The sequence below is a fragment of the Biomphalaria glabrata genome, chromosome 5 (assembly GCF_947242115.1).
Source record: "Biomphalaria glabrata chromosome 5, xgBioGlab47.1, whole genome shotgun sequence".
NCBI classification, from domain to species: Eukaryota; Metazoa; Mollusca; class Gastropoda; family Planorbidae; genus Biomphalaria; species Biomphalaria glabrata.
Window position 1 is genome coordinate 39,548,773 of NC_074715.1, and position 21,989 is coordinate 39,570,761.

General features: G+C 31.8%; 2 protein-coding genes across 5 annotated transcripts in view; one reads left to right on the plus strand and one right to left on the minus strand.

Moving 5' to 3' along the window:
• LOC106066535 (putative ferric-chelate reductase 1) overlaps positions 1 to 4,596 on the plus strand; it is a 27,352-nt gene extending 22,756 nt beyond the window's left edge. For all 4 annotated transcript variants that reach the window (XM_013225604.2, XM_056030159.1, XM_056030160.1 and 1 more), the window contains exons 15-16: positions 320 to 393; positions 1,046 to 4,596. In XM_013225604.2, coding sequence (XP_013081058.2) covers positions 320 to 393; positions 1,046 to 1,153 — 182 coding nt within the window. In that variant the 3' untranslated portion in view covers positions 1,154 to 4,596. The remainder of the gene's footprint in view (positions 1 to 319; positions 394 to 1,045) is intronic.
• LOC106066516 (nardilysin-like) overlaps positions 2,061 to 21,989 on the minus strand; it is a 27,126-nt gene continuing 7,197 nt past the window's right edge. The window contains exons 13-33 of the mRNA XM_056030154.1: positions 21,819 to 21,888; positions 21,464 to 21,541; positions 20,414 to 20,534; positions 19,753 to 19,863; positions 19,518 to 19,622; positions 18,967 to 19,093; positions 16,312 to 16,344; positions 15,883 to 15,933; positions 14,822 to 14,862; positions 14,609 to 14,736; positions 14,128 to 14,211; positions 13,266 to 13,332; positions 12,866 to 12,993; positions 11,357 to 11,516; positions 9,335 to 9,406; positions 8,561 to 8,704; positions 8,192 to 8,328; positions 7,602 to 7,692; positions 7,384 to 7,500; positions 6,565 to 6,654; positions 2,061 to 5,694 (exon numbers count right to left, since the gene is read on the minus strand). Of these exons, the coding sequence (XP_055886129.1) occupies positions 5,428 to 5,694; positions 6,565 to 6,654; positions 7,384 to 7,500; positions 7,602 to 7,692; positions 8,192 to 8,328; positions 8,561 to 8,704; positions 9,335 to 9,406; positions 11,357 to 11,516; positions 12,866 to 12,993; positions 13,266 to 13,332; positions 14,128 to 14,211; positions 14,609 to 14,736; positions 14,822 to 14,862; positions 15,883 to 15,933; positions 16,312 to 16,344; positions 18,967 to 19,093; positions 19,518 to 19,622; positions 19,753 to 19,863; positions 20,414 to 20,534; positions 21,464 to 21,541; positions 21,819 to 21,888 (2,222 nt within the window). The 3' untranslated portion in view covers positions 2,061 to 5,427. The remainder of the gene's footprint in view (positions 5,695 to 6,564; positions 6,655 to 7,383; positions 7,501 to 7,601; positions 7,693 to 8,191; positions 8,329 to 8,560; positions 8,705 to 9,334; positions 9,407 to 11,356; positions 11,517 to 12,865; positions 12,994 to 13,265; positions 13,333 to 14,127; positions 14,212 to 14,608; positions 14,737 to 14,821; positions 14,863 to 15,882; positions 15,934 to 16,311; positions 16,345 to 18,966; positions 19,094 to 19,517; positions 19,623 to 19,752; positions 19,864 to 20,413; positions 20,535 to 21,463; positions 21,542 to 21,818; positions 21,889 to 21,989) is intronic.

A 21,989-nucleotide genomic window follows, 5' to 3' on the forward strand; every position in this document is an offset into this window, starting at 1 on the left:
TTTTTTCTGTTGTATCAAATCAGTAGAATAGGGTTGAAAATGGGAGAGGGGGAAAAGAATAAGTTAGATGAGATATTTATTTCTTATTTATTCTGTTTAAACACTGGATTGTTTATATTTTAATATATTTTCACAATAAATTGTTTGTACATTTTTTCATTCTATAGTGGACTTATTTTTTTAAATTTTATTTATACATGAAAGAAAAGTTATCCATATTTTATTTTTAATTTATTTTAATATATATCACTATATATCAGTTTAAATTGATTTATTTACTGAAGAGGTTATTTATGTGGTTTTCAATATATAATTTTAGAAAATACAGACAGCTATGAGATGAACAACAAAGATAATTCAAGCCCTAATCAGTCAGACAGCAATGGAAAGAAGGTACTTTGCTTGCATGTTTTAGACAAATTTTACCTTTACCTATCCCTTAGTCTGTTGGACTATTGGGGCACCATGCAAGATTAGTCAACCGTCTTTCTCCTCTCTGTCTTTTGCCCTAGAACCTCTTTCAATTAGACAAATACATTTTCTATTTTTTTCCATTTGAAATAAAAAAACAACAACATTGTACAACTATATTCCTTTTCATTTTGTTCAAAAAAGATAAAGAAAAATTACAGATTTATCTTATCTTATATAATACAGATGTTACTTCAAAACAGAAGATGATTACTTCCTACGCGTCATGCATTTAGTCATGCATATTAACCAATGACTTAAATTCTGCCAAGTCACTGGTTTTCCTGGTTAGCTCAGGCAACCCATTCCATGTACTAATAGCATTAGGGAAGAAGGAGCACTTGTACAAATTTGTCCTAGCATATGGAACGAGAAATGTGCCTTTATCTTTGTGTCTTTCTGAGTATTTTATTAAATTTTGTTTTTGTATTTGAAGATTATGGTTCAGTGTTTTATGTATAATTGCTACTTTACTTTTAAGTCTTCTATCCTGAAGGCTTTCTAAATTAATGATTTTACTAAAGGTATTACTCTAGTCAAATGTGAATATTCATTTGTTTGTATCTATCTACAGAAAGCATTACTAAAAAAGATCATCTTTGTCATCCATTGTGTGGTGATTGCTGGTCTCTCTGCTGCCATAGTGGCTGTGATTGGTGTTGGCACTGGAGGAGGGGATTAAGAAGGGGCATTGACTCATGACATTTTAAAAACACATTGTATTGCTGTTAGTATTCATAAATAACCATGTTTAGAACAAGTTTGACTGGAAGAAATTGTGCAGCACTAAAAACAAATGGAAATAAAAGAAAAGTTTGTAGAACCAATACTTCAGCAACGAAAGGCCATAAGACTGAAAAGTATTTTTCATAATTTCATAATTCATTCTACAGTGTTTGGTTTGTGGCAAATTTGTGTAAATATCTTGGAAAATTAAAATGGAAAAGTTTAATGTTGTTTTTATCAAATTTTTAATACAATTTTAGAATGATAACAATTTGAGAACATTAAAGCTGAAATGATTTTTTTGTTTGTACTTTTTAATCATTAAACTAATTGACTTTCTTTAAGCTCAACATGTTATACCTAAATAATTAAATTGATTATTTACTGAATTTGATTGTATTCACAACTAAAAAATATAAAACAATGATTTGAATGTAACCAATCAAAATGCACTGTTTCACAGTATAGAAAGTAGGAGTGATTTGTTTTATATTTATAATAGTCATATTAAATTGATTATATATTTTTTTAAATATATTTTAGGATGAAAATTTAGAATCAGGTTATCTTAGAGAGCAAAGCATAGCCTGAATGGTACAAATGTGCCAAAACTTTTAAATATTGTATGACACCACAGTGTCAGGTAGCCTAAAGTACACACCACAGTGCCAGGCAGCCTTATCTACCTTGTGACTTGATATAGGTTGGTTAAAGAAGTTGATCTTAGTACTGTAACTTATCACCCTACTCTAACTATCCATTACAGAACTTGACTCCGTTCCAAAAATGCAGAAACTCAATTCTAATTCTTTTATAGTAAACATACTTGAGAAAATTTTGCAATCAACCAGAACAAAAAAGTGAAAAGTTTTGTAGTATTTTTTATTGAAGAGTATGTCTCTATAACATGAAATTCTTTAACTAATTATTTTATTTTGTTACAATATCTGAACTATCACTATCTCAGTGTTTACACATTTTTTTCATTTAGTGGATAAGACTAATGAAAACTAAGGCCCTTTTGTTTTCCAGTAGCATTACAAAAGAATTCTGGCCATTCAATTTTTTAATCTGCAGCAGTATTTTATTGAATTGTATTCAATTCAGATATTTTACTGTATACATTTTTTTATAGCCTATCTTTTACTTTTACTATTAAACTGTATGTATTTATGCATATAGACTTCATAAAATTCTAAATGCTGCTGTGCGATCATAGGCAACAAACAAACTGCACTTGAACACCTATTTGAGATAGAAGATAGAAAGCTATAAAATTTTTAAGCATCAAAGTCACAAAGACCATATAAAAGAAGACACTGATCACATGCTATGGCTTTTAAATCATTGAACAAAATCTAACTTACTGTTGTTACATTTAATGTTTAAAACTGGGGTATGAATGTATATTTTGTGACCTATCACAAATTCTTTGCTCCCATTATATATTGTTATTTGTAATTATTGTATTATTTTTATTATATATATATATATATATATATTATATATAATTAATTTGAAAAGTGTTATTTTGAAACAAGTGATATTTATGTTTTAATTTTGTCAGCATTATTGCTTATGACTTAAGAAAGGAATACTAAATGCTATTGATCATATCAATATTACTTCATGTGAATCAATGAACACCTAAAGCTAATGAACATCTTGTTTGCAATTTACATCTTGTTAACATTCAAATTTCTACATATCTTTTCTTTTTTAAGTGTATATATATAAAATTTAATTATTTAATAATTTAATTAGCTTCATTTTTCCAAAGATTAAATTGTTTTTCAAGTGTTTTATGTGAAGTCCAAAAGAGAAAATTTATTAAGAACAAGGGGTTTTTTTAACAATAGCATGTTTTATATAAAAAACAATGTGAAAATAGCATAATACAAACATGACTATTATTTATTTGTAATTTGTATATATTGTTTGTTTCTAAAGGTAAATATAGTTTTTGCTATCATGACAGTGTAACTAACAATGAACAATGTTTTATTTCTAAATAATTCTTTGTTCTTTTTTTTTTCTTAAGACTTCTAAAATTCATTTTATCATGTCATTAGCAATTAACATTTTACTTATCAATATTCACAGTCCCCTTGACATTTCATACCTTATCTAGGATGACTTCATGAAATGCTCTGTAACAAGAGTTAAAAGAAATATCTATGAAAGGGAAACTTCAAAGCTCCTTATAGTCACCCTAGGAAGTATGAGTATAATACAATTTTGGGGCTGATGTTATATAACTCCTTTGAATAATGAGGGACCTGATTGTCTTTACAAAAGCTTTTATAATTTCATTTATATCAGAAGAGATTCAACAAAACTTGTGACAATATGTTCAGAGAAACTGAAAAAGCACAAATTTGTTACAAAAAAACTTTTAAAAAAAGCTAACAATTTTTTTTGAAGGAAGGGGATCTTTGGTAAAAGCTGTTATTACTGAACTTCAGCAGTAAAAATAAAGATAAGGGTGGGATAAAGAAGATCTAACACACAGTGATATAGATACAAATAAATATGAATCAGAGATCAAGAGATTTATGCAGACTAATGGGTACATATGACAATTTTTTTTTAGCTTTTAATGAATTAGATTCTAGCTACATTATACTCATTACTTTTCTTACGGAAGATGTTAGCTAAGTTTTTCTTTTCATTATATCCATAGGTTTTTATGTGCTGGATTTCAAGCACACTTGTACACAACTAATGTAAACTTGCACAATCTTTTAAATAATCAGGTTATAAGATTCTTTAAAGACAATCACAGAGAAATCTTAGGTATGTTTGTAAAGGGATGTAATCCAAAAATCAAAATGGTTAAAAATACCAAATTTACAACTGTTTTCATTTTAAGTCATAAAAAGTCAAGTTCCCCTTTAGACCTTGTGGTCTATAAGGCAGATGATGTAAAGGTCGCCCATTTCTGTGGCCTACAGTTTACGAGGGTATCATTGTGGTCAGCACAACAACCAAATGCCTTTACTTTTCCCTAATTAATGTCAGGTACCCATTAGAGCTGGGTGGACTCAGAGGCACCCAAAGATACAGAAATTAAAAATCCCAGGATTTGAACCTTGAACCCTGGTTTAGAATCCAAGTGCTTTACCAGTTAGCCACCGCACCTCCTAATTAGGTTATAACAACATACATTTTGACTGACAGTCCTCATCATATGAAATTGGTTTTTGTCTGAGTGAAACCCAGATTGTCCATTGCAGAGAAATATATGCTTGATACTTGTGTGATAATGGCCCTTTGAATAATGTAGAATAGGGGCAAACGTTTTAGTCCAAATGTGAAACTGTAGTTCTTAAAAGAATTCAAATAGTGTATTGAGAGAAAATTAAAAAAAATATTGATTATTAATAGACTGTTATAAAATATTGTTTTCTTTCTTTATTGTACCAATATACATAATAGACTGCAATTGACTTTTACAGATAAGTTGTAATTTCATATAAAAAATTATGTCTACTAATTATATTAAGATAAAATAAGTAGAAATTTCAAAAAAAGAAAATTTGAGGTAAATTTCAATCTGCATGTGTGTGTCTGTCGTTATAATTTTGGAACTTCTGTTTACTTTAGAAAATAATAAAAAATCTTACAATTTGAACAATGTAAAGAAATGAAATACGGTTACAGTCACTACATATATTTATAACTGTAATTGTTCAATGGGATTTCAAATGATGTCACTAGTATTCAAAATTATTGCAAACAGTGGAAAATTTGTGAGAACTGTTCGTTGGAGTGGATAAACTAATACAATGGATAAAATTAAATACAATGAACTAATAATAAATATAAATTCTGTGAATTTACTATTGAAATCAAATAGAACTAAAAATGATTCTTATGTGATATTATATAAGTAACTAGGTTTGTTTCAACATGTTTTATTTACTTCAATCATCAAATAAAAGATTTACATTTATATATTGACAGTTGATTAATAAAACTTAGACCAATCTCCATTTAGTCAAATGTTTTTTGTTATAACACAACCCTTATAAAGTAAAAAAAAATAAAAAATGAAACATCAGCACTAAGGCATCAAGTGAACATTTGTTTATGAAAGACTAGCAGTACATATCACAGTTATTTTAGTCATGAGAAATTCTTATCTTTTGAGACTAGAATGTAATACATTGCACAACAGACCTAAGATGTTTGCAGAGTGTGTTGATCAGGTTGGAGTTATGACACTAATCACTTGTTAATGATGTGATAAGGTAATGTCTTGAGATGTAGCTTAAAGTCAGCCAGGTTGGCTATATAGTTCTCACCAAAGTGATGGACCTCCAGGAGGTTCTGACATTTAGTTAACTCATTCAGTGTACTGGGCAGCTTGGACCCTGAGGTTTTATTGTTTTTCAAGTCCTGGATGAGAGACCGTATGCCTTTCAGTGGACTATCCAACAAAGAGGTTGGTGGCGGAGGAGGTGCTTCCACAGTAGAATGACAACAGCCTTCCACCTGAAGATAATGACATTTTGTAGAGATAAGGACAAAATACACTCACATCATAATGCATACACTGGTACACTCACATCATAATGCATACACTGGTACACTCACATCATAATGCATACACTGGTACACTCACATCATAATGCATATACTGGTACACTCACATCATAATGCATACACTGGTACACTCACATCATAATGCATATACTGGTACACTCACATCATAATGCATACACTGGTACACTCACATCATAATGCATACACTGGTACACTCACATCATAATGCATATACTGGTACACTCACATCATAATGCATATACTGGTACACTCACATCATAATGCATACACTGGTACACTCACATCATAATACATACACTGGTACACTCACATCATAATGCATACACTGGTACACTCACATCATAATGCATACACTGGTACACTCACATCATAATGCATATACTGGTACACTCACATCATAATGCATATACTGGTACACTCACATCATAATGCATATACTGGTACACTCACATCATAATGCATATACTAATGTAAAATTTTGCTAATAAAATCTTAAGATATTGAATGGGTTAGCCAAATAACTGTCTACAAAATAAAATGTAGCTAATTAGTGATTTACTGATTAAATTTTGTTATCAACTATCATAACCCTATATTTCACACCAATAATCTATCAGGATACATACTAAATATCTGCTAAATACAAACTACATAAGCAACTTAATAATTTTTTTTAGATATTTAAAAAAGACTCCATCTCACTCTTTTACACACTTAGCACACAAATAAAACTTTGAAACAATTGTTCAAAAAGAAAAAAAATTAACAGTGACCTCTAAACAATAATAAATTGTTTACCATAATTGATAATTTTCGCTTGTTATCACCAACAAGATTTTTTAACCAGCTCATTACACTAGCCTTATTGATATGCTGCATAGCATCATACTGAAACAGAGGAAAGAAACATGTTCATCTTTAACAACAAGCTTACACATAGCATCAAATACATGACTTATATAAACATTAAAACTGACAGGTTACAAAAGGTTGTCATTGCTGGAAGTGGTAATGGATAATAGCGCTCCACTACCTATAAAATGATTCTAATGTCTCAAATAGCCTCTGACAGCCAGTCCAACTCCTTCACATGTGGCTCAGATATTGGCCCAGCGGAACTGTTTTCACTAAGAAAAGACAGGGAGAAGGCCAGTAACTGGTGCCTAACCCAATAAAATTAGGGCTAGAGGGATTCATTAGCCTTGGCTGGCTACCCACCTAGGAAAATTGAATTCAAACCTCTGCTGCCTTCCTAAACATTGGAAAGAGGAAAGATCAGGAGCTGGTGCCTCAGTTTGCAGCACTTAGTGCTAAACCCTGGTAGAGTCCTAAAACACTGACATTTAAGTAATAAAGCTTTGGGATTATAGTACATTTGTACTATTATTCAATTCATAAATCTGTTTGTCTACTTCTTATTTAAAAATAAAACTATCAGTTGACATTTCTTATACTTAACCAATTTGGAAAATTGCTCAGTCACAGATACATATTCTGGACACACAGAATATAGTATTTAAAAAAAAAGCTTGGAAAGAGACTCTTAAAAAAAAAAACCACCTAATGGTAACTTGAATGAAAATTATAAGAAGCTATGTATATAAGCACAGTGCTTACCTCTAACTTGACCCTTTCAAAACAATAACTCTGTTTGACAATCTCTTGCCAAAAGTTATTAGACTCATCATACATGTCAGCATCTTCAGCAGCACGGATTGAACTTTGAGTTCTTACCTAGGAGCAACAATATACAAAGTAGAGCACTAAAATAGTGTTTTCTGAAATAGCATCACATCTTAGAATGGCTATGTCTGCATGCTAGATTTGTGTCTCACCATTTCATTGAATTGTTCATCTGGAGTATCTGACAAAGTCTTTTCAAAATCCACTAAGAACTTGGTCATGAGTTCATCAATAGATTTCATACTAAATACATGGAAAAAGAAAAATATTCACAAGAGAATCAAAACAATTTCATCTGTACTCAAGTTCAACATTGGCTCCTATTTTTAAAAAGCAATGCAATCAGAGATGCTCCTTCACTGACCAGGTCAGAGGTCTTACTTCTGCTGGCATGAAGAGATCATGGTCAAGGATGTTGTTTTTTTTTTTTTTGTAACTTTTTTAAAGCCTTAGCTGACACAAATGAAACCTCCTTATAAATAATTATAAATGTAAGATAATATTGCAAAGTTGCAATACCTACTTTGACAACTTAACTTGTCTTGTAAAATGTCTATGTGATACTAAGTTCTGCTAAAGTATTCATTTTATTTATCCTATTTTTTTAAAATCTTAAATCTTTTTTAAGGCAATGAACATCAAAGTAACTTTAGTGAGAAAAAAAAATAATTTATATATTTAACTTTCAATTAAAACTACTTAATTTGGTATCAATCATGTTTTTTCTTTTCAATCACTTTACCTGAACTTATTAGCCTGGCTCTCAACAGCTATTAGAAATCCCAGAATGCCATGTGTTATAGTTGGCTGACAGTAGACACTATATCCCAGCTGATACTCAGTTCTCAAAACATTGAACAAAGGCTCATTCATAGCAGCCTAGGAGAACATAATAGTTGAACACTTTAATTTGTCAGTTAGTACGTCTTCATTCACTGCATCAAGGTAGCCTCTGGTTGAGCTAAAAACTTGACAACTCTTCTGACAATCTACATAAAACAAGGAGCTCTCTGCACCAGTTAGATCCAAGAAAGAAAGGATACATGTTTAAAATGACATCCAGTTAAAATATGAATGATAATGTTAGGAGAAATTTGTGGTAGTAACTTACATATAATAAGTCATTCAGACAGATGTTATAGACATTGCCTAAACCTAATTGGAAGTAATGAACTACACAGGAGTTGGTGTCCTCTTTGTTGATAGCAGAAAGAAAAATTTTAAAATCCCCAACAGGAAGCTCCATCATGTTGGGCTGAAAGAAATAGAATTAGACAATCACTTGCATACAAAATGAAGAAGATTGAAACACATCAACTGTTAATGAAGTATGTTGTTTTTGGTTTAAATTTCCATTACTTTCAAGTTCAGACACAGACTTATTTTCCATGACATGGTTAATAAAAAAAATTAATCAATTAGTTGGTGAATAATTATTTTGTTTGGTATCTCAAATAAGGAAAATAAATTGTACTTGACTGGGGTGGTGGTAAAAGCTGTACTAGTTATTTTCTTTCTAGGTCACTGCTTTAAAGTAAGTTTGAAACAATAGATAACTATACAATCTTCTATTATCATACTCTGGTCACAACTGGTCCAGTTAAGTGATAGGATCATAGCATACTGAGAAAGCTAAAAGCATTCAATAGCCCTAAACAAAAACAATTGGTAAAATATTTCTACTCGCTGAGATTTATTGATTACATGACTTTTCAAACTAATTGATACAATTACACTTCTTATAAGCTTTCGTTTTTGTTTTTGAATTATTTTTTATTGTTTTTCTTGTTTCTATTGTTGACTCACATGTTAGCTTATTATCAATAATTAGACATCTGTACTTTGTACTAAGCACTATAGTAAAACAAAGTAGTCACATACATACCTTGGGTAAAGAATCACTACTCAATGGATGCCTGATAATTTGAAAAGCCATTTTTCCAACATCAATGGCTTCCTGTTGAAATGACAAAATGTTTTGACCAGTGATACCCATAATACAGTCCATAGTGATGAAATTAGCATGTTGAAAAAATTGGGGGCTGTGACAAGCTTGTCATAAATGTATACAACCCCCACCACTCCAGGTGGTAAAACATTGTACATCCCTGGTTTAAAGAAGTTGAACAAGTAAAAAGTGTAAATATAACATTTGTGTCTTTCTATCAAAATAGGCAGAAATATTGAAATATGTTGCCTACAATCAATCATAGTGTTGATTTAAGTTATTGGATAATATGGTAGTGTTTACAATTTTGATACAGAGACAAGGCGCTCTGTGAAGCCTTAAAAGTCAATGACTCTTGTCTTGGAGAGACATGTGAGGGCAACACAGATAGTTGTGTTCACTAACCAGAAACCTGTACTACAGGCTTAGCAAGCTCTAGACCTTCCTTGGACCCCCCCACCCCAATATCGACAGTGTCATCATGGCTTCACACAATATAAACCAACACTATGACACCATGGTAATAATACAGTGGGTACAGAGTTACATTGGCAGACTGTGAGTTTCCATCATACTCTAGCAAAATTTAAAAAAAATAGAAATGGAAAAATGGTTCAATGCTAGGACAAGACCCAAAAAGCTAGCAAAGTCTGGGAGCACATGAGCACGTGGTGGAGGCTGTCTAGGCCTGAGCAAACTCTTATAGCACAGTGGAGGACAAGTCACTCTCCTGTTGGCTCATATTTCAAACATCTCAGGCCAAACTTTGATTCACTGTGACCCCGCCGCAGGGAGGAAAAGAAAACTGTGTCTCATATTCTTTTTCAATTACCCCAGACTTGCTGACCTCTGTCTCAAAGGTGTGGGAAACCACAAATTCTCAACTGGTATGGCAACATACAAGCACTACACATAACAGCAGGATTTCTGTCCAGGACTTTGGCAAGAGAAGATTTGAACCTTGAAAGCCCCCACTCAAATAGATGATGATGATGGTGCTGATGACCTTTCCCTTCATTACATTATTCTAACCCTAACCATCTGAAGACAATCTAGAAAGGATGGATGGCAGTTTATGTAATCATTTGCAACAACAGGACAATCTGTTAATTAAAAGCAGGACAAAAAAACAACATTTTTTGTATCCCAAATTTCAAGCAAATTTTCTCATCTTGAATCCAAATTATTAACATGTCATTAAAGACAAAGAAGTTGGAGAACTGTTAAGAACATTTTTAGTATAAATGTTTACATGAAACAAACTGATGTTTTTATATTTAAAAAAAAATAGGAGAAACTAAACTTGATGCTTAATCTTTGCCGTTGGAGCAATGAACATTACAGAAATAATGAGAAGTGCTGGAATTTGAAAAGACAAAACTAATTGACCTACAAAAAACGTAAGCAAGTAGATGCCAGCTCAAAAAGGACAACTATTTGAGAGGGATACATCTGACTAACAAAGAGAAACATTGGATAAAAGACATCACTTAGACGTCACATTCTTCACACACATTTCTGTAGTTATGAATAACTTATGATAAATGACTTTGTACACCAAAATGCCATATTGTTGTTGGCAGCATTTTTTAGTCATAGAATGACTATGGTTCAATTCCTCAAGGCTGAAGCCTACAAATGATTCACCTTTTCATCAAGCTGTTGGTTCAAAAGGATCAGCAAATAACTCGTACAGTTTGGGATAAGCAACTTCGCAGGTTTCCCACAATGTAGTCCTGAATGCTGCATTCTGCCTAAGGGTCTACTGATTTTTTTTTACAGGATTGACTGACAAAGTCTTTGCAATGTTTGGATTTTACTAGTTCACAATTAATAAAAAAAAAAAAAAAGTAAATATATTTAAACTATGTGTCAAAAAATGCTTTTAATTATTTATCTATATAGTGTGTTAGATCATTGAGTGTAATTCAAAACCCTTCTCTAAAGTACATTACCCACTTGAGGTAGGACATTTCCTGTGACAAAACCTTCTATGAACAAGGAACTGTAAAACTCCTCAATGAAATCCAGCAGCATGGGGTAGGAAATGTTGTGCATATGCTGATACCTCTGCTGTAATGATGGATCTTTCAGCTCCAACACAGAATATCTCACTGCTCTAAATTTGTTTAGAAAAAGTTGCTGATCAATATAGCAGCAACTGCAGCATATCATTTAGACAAAAAAGTAACATTGCTAATTTTATTCAATTTTTTTCAATAATTACATTAAACCAATGTATTTTTAAACATTTGACTGAAAATGGGCAGACACTATGTCAGAAAACAAAAAAGTGTACTCTCAAAACAGACTTTATCTGTGTGTGACTAATCTGTAAAACTTGTTTAGTTTGAAAGATTGCCCTTCACTTTTCCAAAAACAAACTTGGGTTTGTCTTCAAACAAAAATCTGATCTGAGAGACTTTGGTCAGAAATAAAAAAATAATGTCAAAAGAAATTTGTTTCAAAATGTTTATGAAATTCGAACTTTTAAAGAGCTGATTATATTAGCAAGAGTTTATCAATGTTCATATAGACTATGCAAAGGTGTTTAAATATCACTTGATAAGGTGTTTGCAATGTCTGATCCTAAGAATAAGAAAATGTTGAGCATTCATTTTACTATCAACAACAGAGGCTAGAAAAAAGTAGTACAGGTTTTCAGAATCAAGCTGGTTTTAAAATAAAGCAAGACACAGCTATTCAGTGCAACTAGCCCTACCAAATTTTGATTGGACTCACTTTGTATTGAACAAGTAAATTTATTTCTTTTCTTTATGAAAATAAAAAGAAATATCTTCTGTCTATTTAGACTTGGTAACTAACAGGCTGGAAAACCTTACCTCAAGAAAATAAATTGCTGGAAATGAAGAAAACTTGATTCAGAATTGTTTAATTGACATCAAAAAGAGACTATTTTTCGATGCATCACTATTAATGAGTTTAATACAAATCAGCTTTTATTTTTAACATGAAAAAGTATGTAGACTTCAAGGTCAACTTTGACATCTAAAATAATGTAAGTTCTTGTCAGCAAACTCTGATGCTTACTATCAAAATGTTTCAGCTGTTAAACTTCATAGATTGGGTTACTAGAACTGCTTTACAAATGATGCATTAGGGTTTTAAAAATTCTGCTTCAACTATTGAATCATAATGTAAAAGAAATAGTCTATTTATTTGTTAATGTTCTTTTGTTTGACATCCATTCACATGTTTTATTTCATAATAAAAAAATATTATAACCAATAACATATAATGAGCAAATTACTAATTTAAAAAAGTGTGTAAATATTACGTTATAGACACAAAATTTCATTTTACGGATGGTATTAAGCCACCCTGGCAAATCTGCATTTGCCCCCCCCCAAAGGGATCGTGACCTACAGATTGAGAAGAACTGCATGAAGATAACATAAAAACACAATTATTTACTTATTAGATACATAAAAAAAATTGAAAGGTAACCTGGCCAGCTCTACTGGTTTGATTAACTCATTGACATATACTTGTTTAAGATGAGTTAAAACGGAATCAAAGCTGTCTTCATTGGGCTGGAAGTCCAGAAACACTTTGACTGTGTCAGTAACAACAAGCTGAAAGGACACATACATAAACATGGCTTTCAACAAATGTACAATTACAGGCCAAAGGGATTCTTATAATTGAAAATTATTACTTGAAATAAAATGGGATGGGCTTAAAACTAAACTAAACCAATATTTAGAAATATTATAAATGAAATGTAGTGAAATTTAGGTAATTCTTTATTACCAATATGAATGCTTATTTCACACAAAAAGATTGTGTTCTTCTTTACTGTTGTATGATTAAAAAAACAAAACAAAGGTTATTATTGTTGGTTTACCTTGATTTTCTCACTGTATCCACCAAGTATAAATATAATTCCTTCAGGGGTACCTTCAATTGAATACCTTAGAAAGACAAAATGAATACTTTTTAGTAACAAATAAAAACGTATGTTTCATATCAATGGTTCCCTCATTCTCATGCTGTAATTGACAAGCTTGTTTGTAGAAGTCTGAGGAAGCTTTTAAACATGATCCTAATGGAGCATGGCCTAAGGACAGTGTTTGGAATGTTTTTAACTTGGACTGTCTTTTAGCATAGCAATGTATATGACATTAAAAACCATCTGTTAGCACCCCTTTAAACTAGATCAAAACCTCACCATCTACTTCAAGGACCACACTTTGGTTCCATAAACTCCTCCATGATTAAAGAAGACTGCCTTGTGGGTCTGCCACTGCCTGATACACCAAATGTGTTTTTCTATTGGCTTCTTTTCAGCCAACGATATCCCTTGCCAGTGGCATAACAAATTTAGCAAGGCTGGAAATGTACAGCATGCAATGGAATAGCTGGAATACCCTTAAGTCTTTTTGGGGGAAACTTAAACTTTGAAAAAAGGGTTATGGATTTTATTGCAAAACATTTCTTAGTCAGAAAATATGTTAAACACAAAATGTCTGTTTGCTAGATAAAAAAAAACTTTGAATGTATTAGAAAAAAGTGATGTGATGATGGACTGACACATTTTAGTTTACAAACTCTGTAGTATTGAAGTGATACCTGTTAAAACAGCACTCTAAAGTAGTAGAAGTTTTACTGACATTGTTAGATTTCATTATGTGACATTGTTAGGTTAAATTATGTGGCAATGTTAGGTTCATGAGATAACTGTAGGCTGAAGAGGAAACAAGACTTACTCAAAACCTGCCAAGGTGGCATTGTACAATGTCTCAGTAAGCATTTGTAGTAGCAGAGTTAGATACACATCACCTAAAGCAACACTAGACACAATATGAATACAGGAATTAGTTTCAATAGGTTGATATAAATAACAATGTAGGAAAAAGAAAATGTATTCTTTCTAAACAATTTCTTTAAAATGTAATCAAATCAATTATTATCAATGATTCCTATCTTTTTCTTTACAGACATTCTTTCAAAAAGTTTATTACATTCTATGTACATTCCTTAAATCACACAAGCCAAATTTTTATATTGAAATTGTATAAAGTAATTGGTCATGCCACAATGGCTTACAACAATAGTACTTAAGTACAGAGAGGAGTGGGTCCCTGAAAATGCTGCAAGTAATGTATTTCTATCAGACTCATTAAAATAAAAATTAGCTTTAGAAAAAAAAATTCTTTCCGATTCAAAGTCTACCTAAGTTCCACCTACTTTACTGGATTCCTGGAGATTGCTGAACTGATAAAGTGAAAGTAAATATAAGCTGTGGGCATGTGGTACTTGTTATCTTTCTTGTACCAGATCCTGATGCCTGGCTCATTCATCACAACTACAGGAAACTAAGAAGCAGTGCATATATATTATTGGAAACAGAAGATTTTGGGGTTTTTATTTTATTTCAAACTATTTACATCATGGTATTACCTTTGTTGCCTTTTTTATTTTCTTCAACCCAAAATCTGTAGCTGAAATATTTCAAATGATGAACATTTTAGAATGAAGAATAAAGTTTTGAATAAACAAAAACTATAGTGAATACTTTACTACTATATGATGAAGTCCTGTGGAGGATACTTAGACAAATATGATAATGAGTTAAACTATTTACAACTTCATTATGGTGAAATAGTCAAAAACTGATGATGACTTATTGATTACATTAACATTTCTTCCTGGATATTTTGTAGACAAAAATGAACATTTCTTGCTTAAAGCTCCTCCTACAGTACCTTCATCATTAAATCTCAAAATATTTTCAACAGCTAAATCAATAGGTCCACCTTTCTTTTTTCTTCACTTCAAATTCAAGAGAGATAAAAGATAAGATCCCACCCTAAGACTCAGAATCACAAATATTAAAATCACTAGCTTCCATCCAAATATACATTTTTATCAACATCCTTATCTATGAGTAACAAATTATAGAAAAATTCTAACCCTGTTACATATTTTGTAAATAATATTCAAAAACACTTTATAAAGAAAATTTGGATTCAAATTAAGGCTAGAAAATGTAATAAAACAAAGTGCTTTAATAAATGGAAGCCCATCTAATTAAAATGCCAGACCAGAGGCAGCCTTAGAGGAGTGGTGAGTAGTGCAACCGCCCAGGCTCTGCGACTGAGGGGTCAGCTAAAGCAGAAATTATAATCTCGTTTGTTGATTTTTCATGCAAAATGTTTCTGAATCATCAGTTACACTGATTAAAAGTCACTAAACCAATATTAGAGAACTGGGGACAAAATCTTACAAGCAAAATCTTATATGTAGAACAATACCTCCATAAGGTACTTTTTTTAACAACAATAAGGCATACAAAATAGAGGCAGATGAGACCATTAGCGTGATGTGGTACAGTTTATATAGTCTATAGTCTAGTGTATAACACTGGTCCCACACACTGCTATGGCTGCCTCTGGCTCAATAGGAGATGAGTTTAAAAGAATAATAAATTTGCTTAATGAAAAAGCTCAACTATAATTTACCAATATATGGATTTGGAATGGGAACATTCAAGTCAGGGTTGAGTTTCACATCTGAAATGTAAAGCAAGAAATATAATCATACAAAAATAAATCCAATGTCTACAAGTATATTGTTTATTTTTATATTCATAATTAAGGGTTGTCAAGCTAGAAATCGCCAATTGTCTAGCCCTAGTATCCTATGAACTATCTACTCACTTTATCAATAGAGGGTTTTAAACATTATCAAAAAATCAACACAACCAATCCAATTATTACAAATCAGTATTTATTTAGTAAATCAACTAATTGTGTGAAGACACAAATTACACTATGAGTCTTGGAAGGTCTCATTTGAAATAGCATTACACAATAGCCCTTAGCATAGATGTGGATTTAAACATAGAATTGAAAGCAATAAACTACTACCAAAAATTAAAAACAACTTACTTTCCAATTGCTGTATCAGATTATCATCTATACCTGTAGAGATAAAAACAAGAAATGTATATATATAGAGAGATATATTAACAAGTGACACGGCAACGGCAACATTTACAGTAAATACATTTCTTATAGATTATTAGTGATGGGAACTAAACTAACTTTTAAAAGTTAAACTAAAACTAGTTTTCAACAAAAATAAAGTAGTTAAACTAAACCTATATAGATATAATCATCCGACAGTATGCCTACGGTTCGATCTTATTCGTTTAACATTGTGGAAATATTTCTCTGTGGCATTTTACGTCTCGAGAGACGAACTTTTTCTTTGCAACTTCTTGTGTGACTAAAGAGGCCAATCCTTGATACACAGCTGCGATCGCAGGTTGGGCATATTTAATCACCAGGTGCATTTTCACCCTTCTTTCTGCTTCTGTTGTGTATGACATCTGCAATCCATGACCCTTCCTTTATGCTCTCTCTCCATGTGGATCTATCCAGTGCCACCTCTTCCCAGCTGCTAGTGTTGATTTTGAAGAGCTTCATGTCGCATTTGCATACATACGTATAAGGTAAAAGTGAGCGACCAGCGGCTCTCCTGCCTTCTATTAGATAGCCATACAGAATGTCGTGTGGAAGTCAACCTACTGGCATTCTACGAACGTGGCCAAGCCAGCCAAGGCATCTGCTGCTGATAACAGAGCGGATGTCCTAGCACCCTGCTCTTTGTAGCACTTCTTCATTGGTTATCTTATCTTGCCACCTTATTTTAAAGATCCGCCTTAGGCATCGGAGGTGGAAGACATTCAACTTTTTTTCCTGCCATGAGTAGGTTGACCATGTTTCACTTCTGTACAGCAAGGTGCTCAACACACAGGTCTGGTAGACAAGGGCTTCAGTACTGTTAGTCAGCATTATGTTGTCCCAGACTCTTTTCTGCAACCGTGACATGGTGGAAATTGAAATATTTATCCATAATAAAACCAGTAATAAGGAATATGTTTCTTACATAAACGTTAATGCAAAATAAAATAAAAAAAAGATGTCTAAATTAATATGTGTGCTTGTATTTTTGCCTTGAATTTAAACCTTTAGAAAAAAATGGTACTTTTTAAAAAAATTATATTAACTTATTAGGCTATATAACGAAAAATCTTACTTATACTGGTAAGTTCAAAATCTTATTAAAAATAACATAGATTTAAATTAGGATTTCAAATTTAGATGTAGTAACTTAAGAAAAAGAAACGAAATCGTTGGAGTTTTAAGAAACATTTGACATGTATAATTAAATTATAGTGTAAAATACATGCTTGGCTAACCCTGCTGATGTGCTATTTTCTTGTCTGACCACTAAAAATACTAAAAACAGTATTGCATAACCATAAATGCACAAGGGAAAAAAAACAAGGTGGTCTTGTCATTATGGACTGCACACTAAGTACACTTATTGCATGTACGTCTATGTGGTCAGGTTGTTAAAATCAGTCGGACACACCGACTACTTTCTGGGCAGAGATGGTGTGTAACTATTTTAGTGTAAAGATATATCTACAAACTTGACTAACCATGCCACTGTGTTATTTTCTTGTCTGACCACTCCACATTAAGCAAACACTATTGCATAACGCGTGGGTAGTCTTGTATTATCATCGACTACACACGTACAGTACACTAGGCCTACATGTGTACGTCTAGCTGACCAGGTTGTTAAAATCAGTTGGACACAATCTATTTATATTTACTTTATGGTCAGAGAGGGTGTTGATTAAGATTTTTTTTTTCTAGAGTTGGTTATCCTAATGCTTTTAGATCTATATAGGCCTAGCTGTTGATTTAGACTTAATAGATCTCAATAATAAGTCATAAGACTATAAAAAGGGTGTACTTGAAGCTCCTGCAGTTAAAAATTATTGAATTAATGAATTGATTAAAACCACTAAATATTGACCTAACTCACTAATCAGATTCCCACTAGAAATAGAAAAAAAAAACACCTCCACGTGGCTCACAAAAAAATTCGGAACAACCTCATTCATAATACTGCATAGAAGCTTTTGGCAAAAAATGTTTAACATTTTATAATACTGCTACTTTCAGTTGCAAATATTTACTCCCATTAACTTCTACCAGCATCTTACTTTACCCTCTTCAAATGCAGACTGACTATATAGTTGTTAACTGCATCATTTTTTTGATAATCAAAGTTATTGATATCACATGACCAAAAAAACAAGGATGTGCGTTTCAACCCTAACCACATGTTGAAAAGTTGTACAAATTTTAATTAAACTTTTTAGTTAGTAACTAAAAAAAAATAAAAAATTAAACTATGATTTTAACTTAACTTTTTTTTTTATAGTTAAACAATGGCCTTAATTAATTTTTTTTAGTTAAACTAAAAGTTTCTAACTTTTTAGTTAACTTTTGCCCATCACTATAGATTATTACAAATAATGAGCCTCATAGTAATACCCAAAATATGGCCAGCGGACCATGACATTGGCTTTTCCGACCAACCCCTGCTAACAATGCATAATGAAGTAGCAGAAGTCCTGTTCAATTGGATTAGACTATTTAAAGTTACCCATGATATGTGTGTCAGAAAATGTAATGGCACCCAGCTAGATAGGTTGTGCATCAATGTAAAACAAATCTTACTTTTCACCATGTACTTGGTACCCAGCCAAGGCTCCACACTCTGACTTGGAAGTGACTGATAGTCCTTATTAAACAGCATGACCAACATTCCCCGAGGACGCAAAAAGTCAAGGCAATCTCTGATTAGCTAAATTTAAAAATACAATTGTAAAGAATTAATACAATATCTAGAAACATTTAAAAAAAAAAAACAAAAACAAAAAACTGTATTGCTCTGTGTGTGATATAAACGTTTGATCAAACCTAGCATGGCACTACTTTACCTTCAAATATTATGAGGGATTTTTTATTTGAAGATCTTTAGGGTGCCTCTTAGTCCACCCAGCTCTAATGGGGAGCTGACATTAGTTGGGTAAAGTACTAAAGGTGGTAGGTCATTGATAACAACCTTGTTAACCATGGGCCACAAAAACAGATGACCTATACATCATCTGTACTGTAGACCACATGATCTTAGAGAGAAACTTTACTTTTTTTTGTATCACTATTTCTATAAAGAATTGGGTTTTTGTTAAGTTAGAAAACTACTGTCGCACCACTATTACCCTGACCTGTTCATTGTATTCAAAGAAAAGATCTCTACCGCAAAGATAATGCTCTGGTGGGAACAGGTGCATGTTTTCTGCCAGTTCTTCTACATAACTATAAATAGATTCCTGTTAAAAAAAAAAATAATGTGAGATATTGCAAGGTCTTGACATTTATTAACTTGAATTAGAAAAATCTGTTCATCTAAAACAAGAGTTTATATAGTTCTTTTTTTTTCCTAAGGTTTTATATCAATACCTGCTCTTTAAAGATGTATTTAGTTTCTTGTATATGTTTCTGCTCTTCAAATACATGTCCCGGAAGTGAAACCTTCAGAAGTTTGATGTACTGAAATATTATCTCCAAAACCTGTGTAGTCAAATATATTGAAATAAGCATTTAGAGCTAAAAGTTGAACAAATCCATTTCACTGATGAATTTTTAGTTGATGATTAAATTGTAATAACTAGCATTTGACGTACTGTTGAAAATACATTAGTAAGAATTTATACAATATCTACAAAAAAAATTTGTTTACAAAACTAATAGTGTGTTCTAGAAAAAAAAAAATTTTATTGCTGTGTTATAAGTAGCTTTAAGAGAAAAAATAATATTTTACAATAATTTTGCAAGACAAATCTAAATTTTAACATACTAATGTTAGAAAGAAATGTAAATATTCTAATGATAAAAATATCTTAAAATTAAAAAAACTTCCTTGTTATGATTTTGTGTTTTTATGAGTCTATTTCCAGAATAAGTAGTTAACAAACTGACAAGGCATCAGATATATACCACAACATAATGAATAAGCACTGTTTAAATAGTTGGATCAATGTGTTGGAATAGTTTGATTGATGTGTTGAAATAGATTGATCTAAATCATTCAATAGTTTGACTTGAGTGCTGCTATTCTCACCTGTTCAAATTGACTGATTCCCAGCTCTGTGAGTTTGACAGAGATAATGAATGCTGACCATGTGGAATTGTGGGTATATCCTGTCATGTCATTGCCACCAGATAACTCTAAGGCTAAATGTCTTGGAAACAAAATGTCAAAATGTTTCAGATATTACAAAGTCAGTATAAATATAAACAAACTGAGTGAAAAGAGAGTGAACACTGTCAAAACCTGTACACAAAAATTCACCAGCAACTCTTCTATCTCAGAAAGCTAAGAAAATTTAACATCGACAAAACAATTATTAAACTTTTTTATACAGCAACCATCACCTGCTGGTATGGTAATACTTCACTGGCACAAAGACTTAGTCTAAATAGACTAATTAAAAAAGCATCGCATATCAATCAAATACAGCTACCATCTCTTGAGGAGCTTTTTCATGAAAGATGTATTTCAAAAACACTCTCGATTCTTAAGGACAACCTGCACCCATTAAACCACTGTTACATATCTGAACGAAGTGGTCGTCTCCTTTCCATTAGGACTAAAACAGAAAGATTTAAAAACTCCTTTATCCCACTTTCGGTCAGAGTGTTACAAGATCAGCTGTCGTCACCGAGAAGTACATAAAGGGCTGGTTATGAATGTGTATGTGTTTCGTGTGTGAATGTTGTTCGAATTTTTCATCTATACTGTTATTGTACAGTAGTCAAACTGAATTTCTATTTGATTGGATCAAGAAATTATCTTATCTTAAATATAATGACTTTTTTATGAAAATAAGGTTGTGTAAAATTTAAAGCCCCCCCCCCCCCCCCCCACGACTGTATAATGTTGTAGATATACAAAAATATTAACAATTTAAACTTCTTAAATCTAGGAATACAAGTTTTGATTTTTAAAAATTTAAATCGAAATGTAAGTAAACCAGTCAACTAGCAGTATTTCCTCTAGCCCAGACTTATTTTCTATGTAAAACAGTCAACTAGCAGTATTTCCACAATCCCACACTTACTTTCTATGTCGAACAGTCAACTAGTAGTATTTCCACTAGCCCAGACTTACTTTCTATGTAAAACTGAGAGAATACTTCCTGCAGCCTCATGACCCAGCAGTAGAGACAGATACTCAATAACTCTTGCTCTGAAATTCAAAGCAAAAGGTTTTACATGTGATTTCATTGAATCCAAACCTCTCACATTAAATTTGATGCAAAAAAACAAAACAACAACCAATGATCTATAACTGAATTTAATGGGCACAATCTATTTAGAAACTTAAAAAAAAAAATATATATATTTCATGAAATAGATATTAAAACAACATTTATAATTAACGAAATAGAGTAAAATGTGGCTTCAAGATGCATACAATATTAGCTACTTTTTTAGAGTAATTCTTTGAACCTCATGTCATTTACCTGTAATGCTCCATCAGTGGTGGCAGGGCCCAGACTATTTCCATTTTGTGTACATCAGCTATAGGCACCACTGAATTCAAAACAATGCTTACCATTATAACAAAAAATAAATAAAAATGCTATTAAAAAGATTTAAATGTATCAACTGCTGATAGCCCAATAAAACTAAAG